The sequence below is a fragment of the Manis javanica genome, chromosome 3, assembly GCF_040802235.1.
Source record: "Manis javanica isolate MJ-LG chromosome 3, MJ_LKY, whole genome shotgun sequence".
NCBI classification, from domain to species: domain Eukaryota; kingdom Metazoa; phylum Chordata; class Mammalia; order Pholidota; family Manidae; genus Manis; species Manis javanica.
In genome coordinates, this window is record NC_133158.1 from 39914736 (window position 1) to 39932238 (window position 17503).

General features: G+C 53.6%; 1 protein-coding gene across 2 annotated transcripts in view; it reads right to left on the minus strand.

Annotated features, from left to right (window-relative positions):
• The window catches only part of COL18A1 (collagen type XVIII alpha 1 chain), an 89178-nt gene extending 85087 nt beyond the window's left edge, over window positions 1–4091 (minus strand). For both annotated transcript variants that reach the window (XM_037004976.2, XM_073231224.1), the window contains exons 1-2: window positions 3109–4091; window positions 2925–3019 (exon numbers count right to left, since the gene is read on the minus strand). In XM_037004976.2, the coding sequence (XP_036860871.2) occupies window positions 2925–3019; window positions 3109–4076 (1063 nt within the window). In that variant the 5' untranslated portion in view covers window positions 4077–4091. The remainder of the gene's footprint in view (window positions 1–2924; window positions 3020–3108) is intronic.
• Between the last annotated feature and the right edge of the window lie 13412 nt (window positions 4092–17503).

Below are 17503 nucleotides of genomic sequence, written 5' to 3' on the forward strand. Positions count from 1 at the left end.
CATGCATATGCATGTGCACAGGAGTGTGCAACAGTGTGAGCATGTGTGTGCATTTGCACATGTGTTTGTGTGTGTGCGCACGTGTGTGCATGCACAGACATGTATCTGAATGTGCACACATATATTCTTCAGAGTGAGGTGGGGGAGGCAGGGCAGGGCTCTGGCCCCACACCTCATGCACACCTTGGATGGGGTATCACTCCTTCTAGGTTTTTTCCTTGCATAGGACATTCCCCTCTTCTTCCTTTAAAGGAAAACAGGAGTACCCTGAAAAACAAGTTTTGCTGAAATTCAAAACTATCTTCTGAGATCCCACACTGGAGCCCTGAAGACTCCCCAGTGAGGGAGTCCTGGCGGTGGCTCACCCAGAGGCAGGCCGGCCTTGGACCGGAGCTTTCCCTCCTGCTTTGCTGCCATGTCCCCTGGGAGGGCAGACACCCACAGGGGTCCAGGACAATTCCTGCAGGCCCCCAGAGGGAGTGCAGGTGAGGAGCAGGGATCCCAGCATCCAACTGTGGGTGGCCCAGAGACTTGAAGTCACTGGGGCTTTGGGCCAACTGATGGGCAGTGGGACATCCTATGGTGAGATGGGGAGGGACACATAGACCTGGGGGTGGGGGCAGCTGATAGCCTGATGCCACAGTCACACGTGGAGAAGCCAAGGACTTGATGATAAGGAGACCAGCTCCAAACGCCACCCAGAGTGGGCTGTCCTCCTTGGCTCTGACACTCAAAGACACCTCCTAGGGTCCAATGGACACTTTAGGGCACGTGAAAGCACATACGTCCCCTGGGAAAGGGGGCCTGCGGGCAGCACTGAGACCCCGGGGTCATAAGCCTGCTCAGTGCATGGCCCCGCCAGGTTTCCAGCTATGGGGCAAATGCACAAAATGCCATTCAAGAGCATCAAAATCACAGGGACCAACCCTTAGACAAAACAGCCAGCCTTTTTCTTTGGAGGTCAAGTGCAACACAGACAGACATAGAAAAATGCATCATTTTTGGTTCAGAAGAAATATGCAAATCAGCAAACTGGGCCTCAAGCCTTTAATTCCAAAAGGTGACTTTAAGTGTTTCTTGAAGAACTTGAGCCCCTGCTAAGTCAGGATTTCGCACACAGTAGCCCTTCTCCAAGGGCACCTACTGGAGGCAGTTATGTCAAGGGGGCTTGGCTGGAACCTGTGCTCTGGTTGAGCCTACTCCCCAGGCCTGGATGGGAAAGGGGTGTCCCACCTTCCCAGAGGACAGATGGGGCTGCCCCCACCGCAGCCACACTGTGAGACAGAAAATAAACCAAGTCCGAATCCACTGGAGCACTGCTTAGACCTTACGACCTCATCTCAGCAGAGCTCCCTGACATACTTTATTTCCCACTCCACGGCGAAGGCCAGAGCCCTTGGCCTCCTGTCTCGGTCACACAGCTCCATGAGCGGGACTGGCCACTCCAGGGTCTTCACTTTTCTCTTCCTCAAGTGATTATCAAAGAGGCTTCAGGCTTGCAAATCCCTGGCCCTGCAGCTCCGGCCTGGGCCTCTGAGCATCTGGGTCTGGTGGGCACTGTCACCCTCGGTGCAGTTGCCTGCAGGACGGCCCCTGAAGCCGTGATCAACAACCACGAGTGACCTTGGGCATCAGTACGAACCCAGAGGACCACAGCCCCTGTGATGACAAACATGCTCCCTAAATGCCCCCTGGAGTTAACACAAATCACTGGGGAATTATCTGCTACTGGACAGACAGGTGTTTTCAGCACATCTGTTTATGAGATAGTTTTTAAAAATGTCTGTGATACTATTTAACCTGGTGACTAAGCCAATTGGAAATAATGAAACAAATTATTGTTTCTACCCCTCCAGTTCTGTGCCTCCTTCCTGGCCAGCTGTGGGGAGCAGGTGACCAGTCAACACGCTCCTACTTTCACTTCAGCGGGAGGACAGGACGCCTGCGAGGAGTGTCCTGGACAGCGTTCTATTTCCACCTGTCATAAGACCCCTGGCGCTTCTGGGTCAGGGATCCCCCTGGGCCTGACGTGCCCCCACCTCCTGCGGCCTTTGTTGGGCATACTGGGAAGAGGACCTGCCCCGCCGCGTGGCTGGGCCGGGGCCCCAGAAGCAGGGGGTAAGGGACGTTTCAGCGCCATGGGCGGCGTTCCCGCGGCACACTCTGCGGTTCACGCGGGAAGGCCGCGCGTGCCCCCCAGCAGCGGCCCGAGCATTGTTCTCCTGCAGCTCGGCCGCATCAAAGGGGACCGCGCGCAACCCGACACCGCGGCGGGCGCGGGGACAGAGGCCTGGCAGCGGGGCGGCGCACAAAGGCGGGCCCTGGGGATCCTCGGCCGCTTTTGCCTCAACAGGTTGGACACGAAACGACGGCGTCCGCACTGCACCGTCTGTCCGGAGACCGGCCGGGCCCCGCGCTCGGACCTCCTGGGCCTGGAGGGCGACGCGCTGCGGCCGCTCCGGCGCCCAGAGGAACCAGGCCGGTGACGGCGACACAGGGCCGACTTCTGCGAACCACCGCGAGTGAACGGCCGCAGGCACGACCGAGCCCCGGGCCCCGGCTGGCCTCCGGCCGGCAGCGCAATCCGCCGAGCGCACCAACTTCCCCGCGAAGTCGCTCAAGTTTGGTCACGACCAGAGGGGCTCCGGGCGCGCACCGCCCGCGCCTGCCCCCGGCCCAGCCCAGCCCGCTCTCGGGTTCGCAGCGCGCCGAGGTGGCGCGAACCCCTGCCGCCGAAGAATGAATGGCCGGCGCGGGACACTCGGGTCGCATGGCCCCGGCCCGACCCTGTCCCCACCTTCGGGCCACCTGCGTGCGCGGGCAGGGCCGGGGCAGTGCCCGGGGCCGAAGCGGAGAAGGGTCGGGGACGCGGCCGCGAGGGGCGGGCCTGGGGCGCCAACGTCGGCGACCCCGCCGGCTCTTACCTGGCTCCGCGGAGGCCGCGCCGACTCCGAGCAGCAGGGCCAGGGGCGCGAGCACGTCCAGGAGGCGCTGCCGCCGCGGCCGCAGCCGGGGCCACCTGAGAGCGAGAGGCCACAGGTCAGGGCGCCGCGTGCCGCCCTCCCGCCCGCCCGCCCGCGCGACCCCGCGGCCCCGCGCAGCCCGCACCTCGGCGCCATGCTCGGCAGGCCGGACCGTCTGCGCCGCGGATGCTGCGCCCTCCGCCGCGGTGCGCCCGCTCGGCCCGCCGCGTTCCGGCCGCCAGGGACGAACAGGGTCCGGGCAGGGGCGGGGCGGTGGGCGGCCGGGGGCGGGCACAGGGGCGGCCGGGGGCCGGCCGGGGCGGGCTGAGGGGCGGGCACAGGGTCGGATGCGCAGGGGCGGCGAGCAGCCCCAGGACAAACCCGGCGCCGGCCGGGGCGCGGACCGGAACCGGGCCCTAGCACCCCCGCGCGGGAGCCGGGCTGTTTCCGTCCACCCCATGCGGCCCGTGGGCTCCGGCTGCTCCCTCGGGCAAGGTCCGGCGGCGCGGAGTCCAGCCCGGCGGTTATCGGGAGGTGTCCTTGCGGCCCCAGGGCATCGGTCCTCAGGCCCCAGCCGGGTGGGCGCAGCGGGGAGGCGGGCGTTCTGAACAAAGACTTTCCCCTCCAGGGAGTAGCGGATGGAAGAGGAGGCGGCTGGACTCGTCCGGCCCTGCCTCGTGGGCTCAGTGGCCGCTTCGTGGGGTCCCCCAGCCGCGCCACCGCCCTGGGCCGGGAGCCCAGACGGTCGCACTCCCGCAGGCGCCTCCGGCCACCTCCCACGGCCGCTCCCGTGGGTGGGCCCTGCGCCCCACGAAGTCTCCGGTGACCCAGCCGCGCCTCTGCGGGGCCAGTCCCCACTGTACAAAGGGGCGGGAAGGCAGTGAGAAGAGCAGCTCGCGTGTCCAGTTTGCGTTCCCACTTCCTCAGGCCGACGCTCCCCAGCGCTGCCTGACTGCAGGCCCGCAGCCTGGCCCTCCCGGACCCTGTGCCTGGGGTCCTTTCCTCAGACCAACGAAGGGGCCTACCCGGGCCCCACACATGCAGCTGTGCAGCGAAACCAAGTTTCTCTGGACCTGGAACCCCCAGCTTGCAGAAAACAGGGCCCAGAGCCATTGCCCTTGGCCTGGCCACTTTCTCCCAGGCCCTCTGGATTTTCCTTTTCCAACCCCACCCAGGGGTCACCTCTATGGGGAGGAGGGGTGCTGAGCAGCCCACGCCCCTGTGGGCCAGACTCTGAGCCTGCACGCTGTCCCCATACCCAGCACATCCACCTGGAGGGACAGCCTCACCACACCATGGAACTTGAGCCCCTCCTGGCCTGCAGACCAAGCCCCAGGCCTCGTCTAAGCCTGTGCCCTGCACACCAATGCGTCCACACTGACCCTGCAGGGCAGCCTTGTGCCAGTCCCCCCACGCATCTCAGAAATGCTCCTACCCCTGCCCTGTCTACCACCACCACCCACTGGTGGCTGGCATGCTCTGCCTGGGCCCTCCCAGCAGGGCCCTCAGCCCTCCTGCCCTACCGGTTCTCCTGCTGCAGCAAAGAGGCTGCTGGGTCTCTGCTCCTGGTGTGCTGTCCCCAACCCTACCCTGCCCACTTCACTCTTCAAAGGTTCGCATCGCCCTAGACCCCAGGCCCTGCCTGCCCCATCTCTCCTTGCCGGTCCCCCTGCCCCACGCCTTGGAGCCTGGAGCCCTCCGGGTTGGCTGGAAAGGGCCCGTGTGGTCCCAGCAAGGAGAGAAATCAGTCACAGGGTTGTGACCCACATTTTCTAAAAGGAGTGGACAGCATAGTGTGGAAGAGGGTAGCATATGATCTTTTGCAAAACTTTATTTCCCATGTGGATGGAGGAGTGGGGGGTGTGCACGTGTCTGGTAGGCATTTGAGGGTGGGTGAGTCTGTATTCATTGTGTATTGGTGTGTGTGTACTGTGTTCCTGCACGTGTGTGCATGTGCACATCGCCTATGCGTGTGCAGTGTGTTCCCGTGTACAGTAGGCATGTCCTAAGTCCCCATGGCATCGTGGCCCATCTGTCCTGTGCCTGTCAGCCAGTCTGTCTGTCTGGGCACTAGGAAGCTGAGGCGCAGGGACTATTTTGGTCTCACCTGCCCTCCAGGCCCATCCTGCTTCCACCTGATCAAAAGCCTCAGAGGACAACCCTCCACGGTGCGACTGGCGCAGGCCCGGGCCTGTCTGCAGCTCCAGGAAGGAGCGGCTGCAACCGGGGACAGCCCGGGTCCCTGCCTCTCCCCACGGGGCCTGCGGGTCACCGCCTCTGTCCTGCGTGATGGCTCCCCATGTAGTTGTCGCTGTGTGTCTCTAAGCTGCCGTGGCATTCAAGTCCTTTTCCTATTAGGGTTTTATGCTTTCTTTTATGTACACACTTAACATGTGATCTTTGTAGGAAACACAGAAAGCACGGACATGCAGCTAGAAGCACGAGACCCCAAATCACCCTCAGCTAATGCACGGTGGGTCTTCCCCACTCTGGGCCACAAAGACCCCATTCAGTGGGAGCTGTGCTCGGCACCCCCAGGTGGGCGGACGCAAACCACCTCATCCCAAAGTCCAGTGTGTTGGTTGTGGTGGGAGGCTCCAGAGCGTTAGCAGCGGGGCACCTGTGGGCAGCCAGTGGGCACTTCAGGGCTGGGCTGGGGAGCAGGCGTACTGCAGGGGAGCCTGGAGACAGGGCCTCCCATGTGTGCGATGAGGCTCTGGGGCTCTCAGCATGTTTGTGGGGGCACAGCGGGGGCCACCGGGGAGTTTAAAGACAGAACACTGGAGCGGGCCTGAACCCTTCCCCCCACAGCCTTGGCTTCTGGCTGTTCTTGCATTGCTTGGAGGCTGCGGGCTGCTTCTTTCCAAAGGGAGAAAGGGTAGCAATGGGGGACCTGCGGGCTCTTTCCCACAAAAAGGAGTTGGGGTCCCACAGAGAAGGATGCAGCCGTGACCTGCAGAGTGCTGGCCCAGTGCTTGATCACAGGTCTGCCCAGGGCCGGAAACCGAGGCTCTGCAAACCCTCACACTGAACACTGGGGTGGTTATCATTTTGCTGTTTTCAGTTGGGTTTGGTTTTAAATTGACAGGGTTTTCCAGAACTGCAGTGGATTCCCTCAAGTCTGGGGCCTGCACCCTCCTGGGGCGTTGCCAGCCACTCCTGCGCTGGGGACTGTAGGTTTGTGCAGGGAGGGGAGGGGCAGACGGAGCAGGACCCCAACCCCCACCCCACTTCCGGACCGGGTGAGCCAAACAAGGCCAGGGATGTGGAAAGCAGGACATCCGACTTCTGCCCAGGCTGTCCCTTCCCCCTACATCCAAGGAGGCACCACTGAGCTTGCAGAGTGCTGGAAAAGTCTTGTTTCATCAGGGAGGGAGGGAGGGAGGGAGCTGCACGTGGGTGGGGCAGGCTGTGAGCCCACAGAGGGTGTGATGTCTCTGCCAGACACACCCCTCAGTTCCTGGCCTCCAATCCCAGGGTCCACCGGGCCTGAGACACAGCCTGCTGCTCCGCACTCTGGCTGTGACGGTGCGTGGCCCCACAGTCTGGTCTCTGTCGGACTGTGTCACCCCCAGGACTCCCCCCTGTCTCTTATGGCTGACGAAGAAAGGTGGTCCTTGCTGCTGCCTGTGCTGCCAGTCTCCTGCCTGCGCTCCTACAGCACATATGGGGCCTTAACTTTTCTGTGTTTGCACCCGAGCTCCTGAGGAGATGCTAGATGTTCCATAAACACCTGCCAAATGAAAGACCTTACGTATCTGCAGATCTTAGCCCTTCCCGCTCCACCTCACCAGAGATGGTGACTGTGCTGGACCCCAGCCCCTGACCAGCTGAGCTCTGGGCCCTGGGGCAGGGCAGCTGACGAGACCAGTTGTTCATAGGGTGATTTCTCCTGCAAGATTTGGAAACAGCAAGTGAATGATGAGACATCTAGGAAAGGGAATATTATGCCCCCATGACAAAATCTAATTCAATCAGCGAAAGCCACGTGGTTTGGGGCTGTGGTATGAGGTGGCCAGGCAGGAGGGCACCCTACCCTGCAGTGACAAGGTCTTGCTCTGAGCCATACTTAGAGGAGAGCTGGGGTCTTCGGTTTACCCTTTTCCACATGTCAAAGGTCTTACAGCAAACATGTTAACTGTAAAGTGTGCCATTTCCCCATTTCATGGCTGCAAGTAAATGCCTCCGCTCAGGCTGAGTCACGGGGGAGGAGGAGAGGACCTCACATCCTCAAGTGCGCCATTGGACAACTGGAATGTCCTGGGTCTCAGGACCGCGTGCCCCCCTGGAGATTGCGCTGAGGTGTGCCACAGGGGAAGCACACTGCCCTCTGTATTTTGCACAGTGTTGCCAACACACTGCATGGAAGGAAGGGGTCCAGGGGGCCCTTGTGCCCTCCCATGTCCTGCCAGCCTGCCAGCCTCCACCACGGACGGCACCACCCTGCCCCTGCTCCCTTCTCTCCCTGATATACGGACAGACAGATGGTGCCTCGCAGCCTCATTGGGACAAGCTGACCCCACTCGTGCTCGTATCCAGAATGATCCCCGACCCCGTGCACAACCCCAATGCCACAGGCACTTGCACACACACACACACACACAACCTGGGTCCGCTCACACTCGAGATCAGATGGGAACCTCTCCAACCTCGACCAGCCCTGCCCCACCCAGCCGTGGCCGTGGGCTCTCATGCCGCACCCCGTGCCCATTCCCATCTGCAGCACTTTTTGCTCCATGCCAGCTGGACTGCAAGCTCAGAGTCCACACTGGCCACCAGCTCTGCCGCCACCTCACGCTGGTGTTTTCCTGCCATTATTTGACATGCTCATTCCTTAATTTGCTCACGGCCTTCACTTCCCTCCCCTTGAATCAGGCCTCTGGTGGCTTCTCTGCTTGGTTCACTCCCGAGCAGGATGGAGCAGGGAGCGCAGGCCGGTAACAGAGCTGACACAGGCATTTCAAGGTGCACCTGGCCACCAGGGCCCCATACATCACCGCTGGAGAGGGACAGTGTGCACCCGCCGCAGCCTCCAGCCTCCTTACCTGGCACCCCTCCCTGTTCCTGCTCCCCTCAAAGCATGAGCCACTTGATGATAGACAACTAACAGGACTAAAACACACTGCAGAAAACCCAAATGTTACCAAAAAGACTGACTGTGTACTGGACCTACCTCCCCAGCTTAGTCTCCTGCCAAGCACAGTTCTTGTTCTCACCCTCCTGCTGGGTTTTAAAAAAATGCATTTTAAAGATATGTGTTACACTAGAGATGTAGAAAGTTTTTTTGAGACATTTTAAAGACATACATGAGATAATACCCACAGTCTAACATTTGCTTTGTTAACAATATATCTTGTACCTCATTTCATGTCACTATATATAACTTCACTTAAACGATGGCAATGTATTCCATGGCATAGAAAAAAGCATACTTAGTGATCCCACCATTAATGGGACTCAGGTTGCTTTCAGTTCTTTGCTTAAAATAATATACCACCCCAAAAAGAGACAGAAACTGTGAGAAAGAGTGGCGTGGGGACGCTCCAGCTGAAACACCCGGGAGAGGGTGAAGAGCAGGTTCAGCGGCTCACAGGCAGCCCGGCTGAGCTGAGGACAGGACTGGGGGCTTGGAAGCCTCTCTCCAGAAATTACCCATGTCAAGGCACCAGGAGAAAGAAGAAAGGGAGGGAAAATAGAGCTGTGCGTTGGAGAGATGTTATAGCATCAGTCTAACGAGTGCACAGCTAGATTCACAGAAGGGAAGAGTGAGAGGCAGGGGACACATCTGAAGAAAGGTGGCTGAAAATTTTCCAAAGTTAATAACAGATACCAAACCATAAATAAGGGATCACACATCAGGATAAGTGCCCAAGAAAATGTAAAAGCAACAATAGGAAACAAAAGCCCCATATGCATAACATGCTCAAACCGTTGGGGAAAAAAGACAGAAAACAAATCTCTAAGGCAGCCAGAATGAACCCAGATACATGCAGAGAAACAGATAATGATGACAGCAGAATCCTCTTCAGAAACCATGCCAGCCAGATAACAATATAGTCGTGAAAGAAACAAGGGCTGATTCAGAATTCTATACCAGTGAAAATATCATTTAAAAATCAAGTGGAAAACAGGCGACCTCACACAAACAAGAACCACAGGAATTTTTTGTTGGCATGCCTACTTTACAAGAGATGATGAGTGACCTTCATCAGTCAGAAAGAATATGGTATCTGCCGACAGGATCATCACAAAAAATGAAGGTAAAATTCTCTTTTCCCTTTATTTTTAATTGCTCTAAGTGATAGCTGCTATCTAAAGGAAAAATGATAACATCGTTTATGTGGCTAGCAGGCAAAAAGTAAAATGTATGATAGTAACACTAGGAAGGATGGGAGAGGATTGGGAAAACATTGCTGTAAGTCCTCACACTGCTTATGAAGTCATCTAATACTTTTGGAAGGTAAACTCTGATGAATTTAAGATTTATATTGCAAATGCAATGTTTAGTGGAACATTCATGGCATGAAATACCCATATTTGAAAAGGAGAAAGATCTCAAAAATGATGCCAGCTTCCATCCACCAGAACTAGGGGGAATAAAGAGCCAGTGAAGCAGAAAGGAAATAATGCAGATCAGGACAGGACAGAACCAATGAAATAAAAATCATTGAAACCCAAAGCAGGCTGTTTTTTGTTTCCTTTTGTTTTTAAAAACTCTGGACTGATCAAGAAAAGAGTGCTGATGTAAATTACCAGTATCAAGAATGAAGAGTGGACGTTACTACAGACCCGAAAGCGAATAAAGGAATATTGCAAACAATTTAATTCTGTGCTAATATATTCTACAGCTCAGATGAAATACACAAATTCCTTGAAAGACACAGATTATCCACACTGATGCAAGAAGAAATTTAAGAAATCTAAATAGCTCTGTATTTGGTGAAGAAATTAAACTCATTACTAAAAACCATCCTAAGAAGAAAACTGCAGCCCAAATAGCTTCCTTGGTGAATATAATAAAGTATTTATTGAAGAAATCATTGCAAACCTACATGAATTCATTCAGAAAATAGAGGAATCAACACTTCCCAATTCATTTCATGAGGCTTGTATTACTCTGGAACCAGACAAAGACACTACAAGAAAAGAAAACTACAAAACACTATCCTTCAGGAATAAATATGCAAAAATCCTTAACAAAATGTGAGCAAATCAAGCTCAGTAACCTATAAAAAGGATTGTACCTCATGACCCGGTAGGATTTATTCCAGGAATGCAAGCTTGGTTTAACATTAAAAAACCAGTGTAACTCACGGTAGTTAATAGGACAATGGAGAGAGGTCACAGGGTCCTCTCCCTCAACGCAGAAAACCAACATGACAAAGTCAAACACCCATTCATTCTAAAGATCTCAGCAAACTGGCAACAGAAGGGACCCTCGTCAGCCTGATAAGAAGCATCCACCAAAAGTTTATAAATAACACTATACTGCATGTCAAAAAGTTGAAGGACTTTCTCCTTAGGGCAAAGAGCGAAACAAGATGAAGCGTCAGTCCATTGTTTCCGTCCAGCATTGCTCTGGAGACCTTAGACAAGAGAGGCCTTTAGTGAAGAAAAAGAAAGGGAATGCAGGTTGGAAAGTAGGAAATAAAAGTGCCTGTTTGCACGTGAGATGGTTATATCTAGAAAATCCTAAGGAATCTGCCTGTCAGCTATTAGAAGTAATGTGGGTTTAGCAAGGTTGCAGGATATAAGTGCAATATAAAAAATAATTGATTGTATTTCTATATACTAGCAATGAACAATTGGCAATTGAAATTGAAAACATATATATATATATATATATAATAGCATAAAAATATGAACTATCTAGGAATGAATTTAATAAAATCTATGCAAGATTTGTATGCTAAAAACTGTAAAATATTATTGAGAGTTATTAAGGTAGTTCTAAATAAAAAGGTAGTTGTACCATGTGTTTAGACCAGAAGACTCAATATTGTTGAGATGTCAGTTCTCTCTGAATAGAACTATAGATATAATATCCAGCTAAATTCCAGCAGAATTTTCAGTAATATTAGCAATCTGATTATAAAATGTATATAAAAATGCAAAGGAGCAAGAATAGGCAAAACAATATTGGAAAAGAAAACCAAGTAGGAAAATGTGCCCTCATTGATTTCAGTCATTTACTGTCAAGCCACAGCGATCCGAGCAAGGCAGTATTGGCAAAGGGGTAGTGACACGGCCTGACAGCACCGGCCGGAGTGTCAAGAAACAGACCCATGTGCACATGGTGAGTGGATTTGCAGCACAGGTGCTAGTCTTCCATGTGCCCTCTCCTACTAAGGGACATATCAGATGTGAGAGAGCAAGACCATGAGGATGGGTGAAGTCACCCTGGTTTTAAAGCCCCATGTGCCAAACACAGCTCAAGAGGGATTGGGACAAAGTCCAGCAAGAAATATGCCCTGTTACAGGTTACGGTCTGAGGGAAGCTCAAATCTGCGGCATGCCCACCAGGTGTTTCTAGAGCATGCACGGACCTGCTGGCCAAGGTGCAGTGAGCCACTCAGGGCCATTGTTATCATCAGCATCATTCCTGGGTAATGTTCCACCTTTATCAGATTTCCAGGGGAACAGAGTTAGAAGATAAAACCAGCATAAAACCCATCCATAGTGATAATAAAGGCTCATGCTAATCCTTTTCACAACTGGCTAAACAGGACAAGACAGACAATACCAAGTTTCAGAGAGGATGTGGAGTGGTTGAATGTTCACACACTGCTGGGAGCATTGTAAACCGGTCAATCACTTTGGAAAACTAGCCATATCTAGTAAACACATACCCTGACCCATGATTCCTCTCCTGAGAAGATGCCCAACAGATATGTTTTGTATGTTCCCTAACAGATGTGGACAAGAATGTAACAGCAGCAGCATTCATAGTAGCAAAACTGGAAACAATCCAAATGTCCATCAACAGCAGAATGGAAAAACCAGTTGTATTAAATTAACACAATGAGCTAGTATTCAGCAGTGATGAAGAGTAGTAAAAACATGTGTGATTCCCACAAATATTACTATTGAATAGAGGAAGCCAGACACAAGAGTAGATATTCTATGATTCCATGCACACAAAGTTCTCACTGTTTAATGTCATGAATGTTGAAAGTCATTATTATGGATGATAAAATATTGGGACATTTTCCAATTCATTACATATGATGGGCATACCCTCCAGAATTATATCAGACAAAGATGGTGCACATTTGTGCACCCACAAGCTGAAGATTTATTACCTTGATAAATACAGAGGCACAGAACCTTATCAAATGGTTATCATAGAACCAAAATCAAATCCATCTGTGCATCTCCTAAACATTATCTTATATCAGGAATATAAGGATGGATCCACATCAGGACATCCATACTAGGACAGTCTGCTCTAGTGAGTCAAAAGGCAAAAGCCATGTGACTATGAAAACAAATTCTAAAATGTTAAATAAAATGTAACACTTGATAAAGACTCATGCTATGGGCAAACATACTTTCTTAACTTGTTAAAGGTTATCTTCCAGATACCTAAAATTAATGTGAAATACTATAATTCCTTTCAAAAATCAGCAAAAAGAAAATGATAAAAATTTGATAAGAATAAATATTTAACTCTTCTTGAGATTCCAGACTATGTGATAGGGCAAGGAAAGAAATTAAGAATAAATACTGGAGTTCAGTATTTGTAGATGACATCATTGTCCATTGAATTCCAAGAGAAATCAGCCACAATACTACAAAGGCATTAGAATAAATAAATGTTGAGAATAGTGGTCATAGACAAGTTAAACTTTAAAAAAAGTTTTCTCATACGTCAACAATAATAAATTTTAATTTGATGGAAAATACCTTCAAAATAGCAACAAAACACATAAAATGCCCAGAAGTGAACTTAGTAAGACATGCAAACAACTTGATTAAAATGGTAAATCTCTATCAAGAGATTATAAAGCCTCAATGAATGTGAAGCTCCACCTTGTCCTCGGAACATTAAAACCTAAGGTTAATAGAATGGCTTCTGACCTTTGGGAGAGGACTCAGCACCCACTGGCACAGCTGGCCATAGCATCCTGCCATGGCCCTCCCTCCTCCCCTGCCCCCCTCCTGGTCCTGGATCACAGTTCCCATAAAGCCCCCTGAGCCAGCAGAGCCATGCTCACTTTGCAGCAAGGATCTCAGTGAGCTCTTGTGCTCACAATCCCCATCCATGAAACAGCAGCAACAGCAGCATTTGCCTCCTGCACCTGGTGCCGGCCCAGGGAGACAGTCACTAGACCTCCTCATCCTGGGAAGTGGAGGCCAATGCCGGAGAGGGAATTAGGGGTATAATGACACCATTTCAGAACGGGACTCAGGGAGGGCAAGTAACACACCCAAGACCCTGTGCCTGGTGAGAGCACAGAGAGGACTCGGGTGGATGGGCTCAGAACCCCATGCCCACTGCCCAGGCTGTGATCCTCAGCATGTCCCAGTCTGAACGCAGCTCTTTTTCCAGAATATCACCCTTTCAGTGCCTCCCCTCTTGGGGGGTGGGAGCCCCATCCAGGCCAGTTATGTGGAGGTCTCTGTGTCATTCCCCCTCAGTCCTTTTAATTTTGTCTACTAGGCTTCTCCTGAATCCACCTGCATCTCAGTCACTACCACTACTACTCTAGTCTAAATTAGAGTGGTCATAAATCTGCTCCAAGTCGTCTTCCCTAGCCCAACCTGCCGTCCACCCTGCAGCTAAAGGGACAATTTCAATGCTGTTGAAGAGCCGGTGTCACCCTCACAGCTCGATGCCATGGCCTGCAGACCGCGACTGCCTTGCCTGGCCTCCCTCTCCAGCAGCAGTGTGAACCTCGCCTGCTTCCACTCCCTGTTCTCACCTTGCTCCCTCCTACGCTGAGCCTTTGCTCATGCTGCTCCCTGTGCCTGAATGTCCTCCCTCCCCTCTTCGCAAGGTTCTTGTTCTGGGTCCCCAGGTCTCATCCATGGAGCCCCCTCTCCCTCCCTCTAGCATCTTATTCCCATCCTGACCTGAGTGTGCAACCCCCCGTCCCCTTCCGCGTGCCGGCCTTTCTCGGCTGTCCTACGGCAGGGAGGTCATTCCTGCCTTCTCTCCATTGCTTCTTCTCACACACTTGCATTGCCTGGATTCCACTCCTGAGTCATACGTTCTGGGAAAGCTCCTGGATGGTTGTTCAGTCCAAGATCTCTCATGTTTGAAATGTGTGCTGGTTGCCTGGATATATGAGTAGGAACCTGCTTTGTGTTGGTGTTACTGTGTGTTCCCTGTCATGCACACATTTCAAAGTGCCACTCTCCAGAAGCTCTCAGAGACTTCCAGAAGCACCGTCTTGTTGAGAGTTTTATTGCAGAGATGGGTATCACCACGTTCCTGCACCGTCTCTTAGTGCAGACACGTGGGCTGCATAGCGACCTCTCCCGGGGCCTCTCTCCTGCTCTTCCAGCAAGCCCTCCCTTGGCAGAGGCCTGCTCAGCCACTGTCCACACCCCCGTGGACCACAGTCTGGTCTCAGAGGCAGTGTGGGTGTGGAGAAGGACATGCCCAGGGTCACGAGAACTGGTGCTGACTCATCCCGCTCCTGGGGCCCGGCTGGCTGGCAGACAGCTCCAGGCAGTGAATGATAACCGGGCAGCATGTGCCAGCCAGGTGCGGGGGCCACGGTAGCCACTCTGCAGCTCAGCCTCGCATCTGAATGCCTCACCCTCCGGCCCATTTGCACTTCTCTCTTTGAGGGTTTGGCCACAGTCAGCAGTGGGCCCATTCCCTTCCCGCAGCGAAGCCCTGGCGGGAGGGTAAACCCGCGGGCAGCACTTGGCTGGGGCCCTGTCTCCTCTCCCTCCCCTTGGAGGCCCCCCCAGGTGGTCCCAGGGCCTTCTCCGGTGCAGAGTCCCTGTGTGGGACGGGGCCCTGGCCCCCACGGACAGCGCAGATGTCGCATCTGTCTGGTGAGGATGGGTGGCCAGCAGCTTCTGGGGCGGCAGGCAGGCCCCGCTCCTGGGGTAGTAAAGCCTGATAGCAAAGTGCAGATGCTGCCGGGCCCCTGTGAGCTGCTGCTGAGCAGAGGCACCGAGGCTGTGGGACAGCTGCCCGGAGGCGTGGGCTCTCTTCTCAGGGACCACAGCCTAGTTTCTGCCCTGACGGTGGGACTCACCAGCTCTGTGACTTGGGAGTTTCTTAACTTCTCTGTGCCTGAATCTCCTCATCCATAAAAATGGAAACAGAGGAATTCCTCCACCAGGGCTCTGGAGAAGACCAGGTGGCACGGGTGAGCACCAGCACAGAGATGGCAGTGGAGCCGACAGGGCGGGCGGTGCTCAGCATTGCCATCACTTCATGAGAAGGATGCAAACTAAGACTGGGAGAGCCCCGCATGCCCACCAGCATGCCCAAGAGCTGGCGCCCGCTGAGTGCTGGTGGGGGTCCGCATGGTCCAGAATCTCCCCACTAGTCCTGGACACACGTCCTCCTCCACTCACGGTGGGGGCTGCATCCAAACCTGCTGCAGGATGAACATACCCTGAGCTGCCACAGCATTCACTGCACTCACCGCCGGCACATCACAGTCAGCCCAGCCCACCTTCGTGTGCGCAGAACACACCCCTCGGTCTACAGTTAGGCAAGGTCATCTGACACAAAGCCAAGTTAATGTACGGTTGACTGTCCCCTGTGATTGATTGAATCCTATACCGAGTGAAAATCAAACTGCTGTCAGCGATTCGGGGGTTGACCATTGTGATCACGTGATGATGGGGAGCCAGGCTCGCTGTCACCCAGCCTCAGGGGAGAGGATGGGATCACATATCACTAGCCTGGGAGGAGACCCACATTCAGAGTTCCAAGTCTGGGTTCTAGTGAGCATGTGTGGCTTTCGTGCCATCATAAGTTGGGGACTGTCTGTATAAAGTGGAACAACCACTTTGAAACCACTTGGCAGTTTCTTAAAAGGTTGAACACATGCTTGCCCCGTGACCCAGATACCCCAATACCCCAGCCCAGGAGAGGTTGGGAGCACACACTCATGCAAAAACCTGCACCCAAATCACATGGCAGCTTTATTTGTGATCACTCCAAACTGGAAACAAAACCTCCATCAGGAGGCGAGAGATAAACACCCTGGAATTTCCCTACGATGGAACGCCACTCAGCAATAAGATGGAATTAATTACTGAACCTGCCACAACGCAGGGGGTACCAGAATGCCATACTGGGTGAAAGATGTGGACTACAAGTGCAGCCGGTGTGACTCCGTTTCTGTGCAAACCGACCTGTGTAGCCCCCGGTGGGTCCCTGTGGGTGTGGGTGGGCACGGCTGGGGAATACAGATAATAGAACACGCGGGAAGCTGGCCAGGCACAGTGGGCTGTTCACTGTGTGGGCCCCAGTGCACCAATGTCAAACCACACCAGACTGTCCACTTTATGTATGCTTCATTGTGTGTCATCTCCATGTCAATAGGGCTGTGGAAAATGCTGTGACAGTCCGAGTGTTTGGCATTTTAAACTGCCCCCATGGGTGGGTGGTTGCTTTGGCTGGGAGCATGCGGTCTCTGGAGGTTAGCTGGGGCCCCACCAAACACCACCGTTGTTGCTGGAGGCTGTGGTGGCCAGAATTTGTAAACTCCATTCAAACTTCAAAAAGTAAAATAACCAGCGAAAGTGACTAGCTTTGATCTTTCCGAGGACCAGATGGAAGGACCCAGCAGGAACTACCCTAAGAAGTTCAGATGCCCAAGCCAAGCTGGGCAAAGAGGGGTCCTCAGTCTGGGGATGATCATGCCAATGAGTTCATGCTAATGAGGTGACTCCATCAGGATGGGGCTGGTACCAGACAGACCACCCCCTGCCTCCAGGAGGGGAGAGTGCCTGGAGGTTGAGTCAGTCATCAGTGGCCAGTGATTTAATCAATCGTGACTATGTAGTGAGGCCTCCATCAACATCCTAAGTGAACGAATTCAGAAAGTGTCTGGGTTGTTGAGGGCATCCACCTGCAGGGGGTGCAGGTGCACCCCAGCCCCTTGGGGACAGAAGCTCCCGCACTGGGAGACCCCTTATCTGGCTGTCCATCTGTCTTCTTTGGCATGTCCTTTCTAAATCCAGTAATGGTAAGTAAAGTACTTTCTTGAATTCCATGAGTCATTCTAGCAAATTATTGAAACTATAGAGGGGTTCATGGCAGCCTCTGATCTGTGGCCAAATCTGACAGAACTGTGAGTGACCTGGGGACACAACTGGCAACTGGTGTCTGAGGTGGGGACCGCCTCAAGGCACTGAGCTTTCCTGGTGGTGTCTGCGCTAGCAGCCCAGAGCAGGTAGTGCCAGAGCTGCTGCATGTGGAAACCATGCTGTTGGTGTCAGACGTGAGCACAGCGTGCGGTTTTCCCCAGCCCCCCATAAGGGAGGAGAGGTGGCCTTGCCCTCGCCAGGCACCACTGCCCAGCTCACCCTCATCTCCTCGTCACTGTCATCCAGGCTGA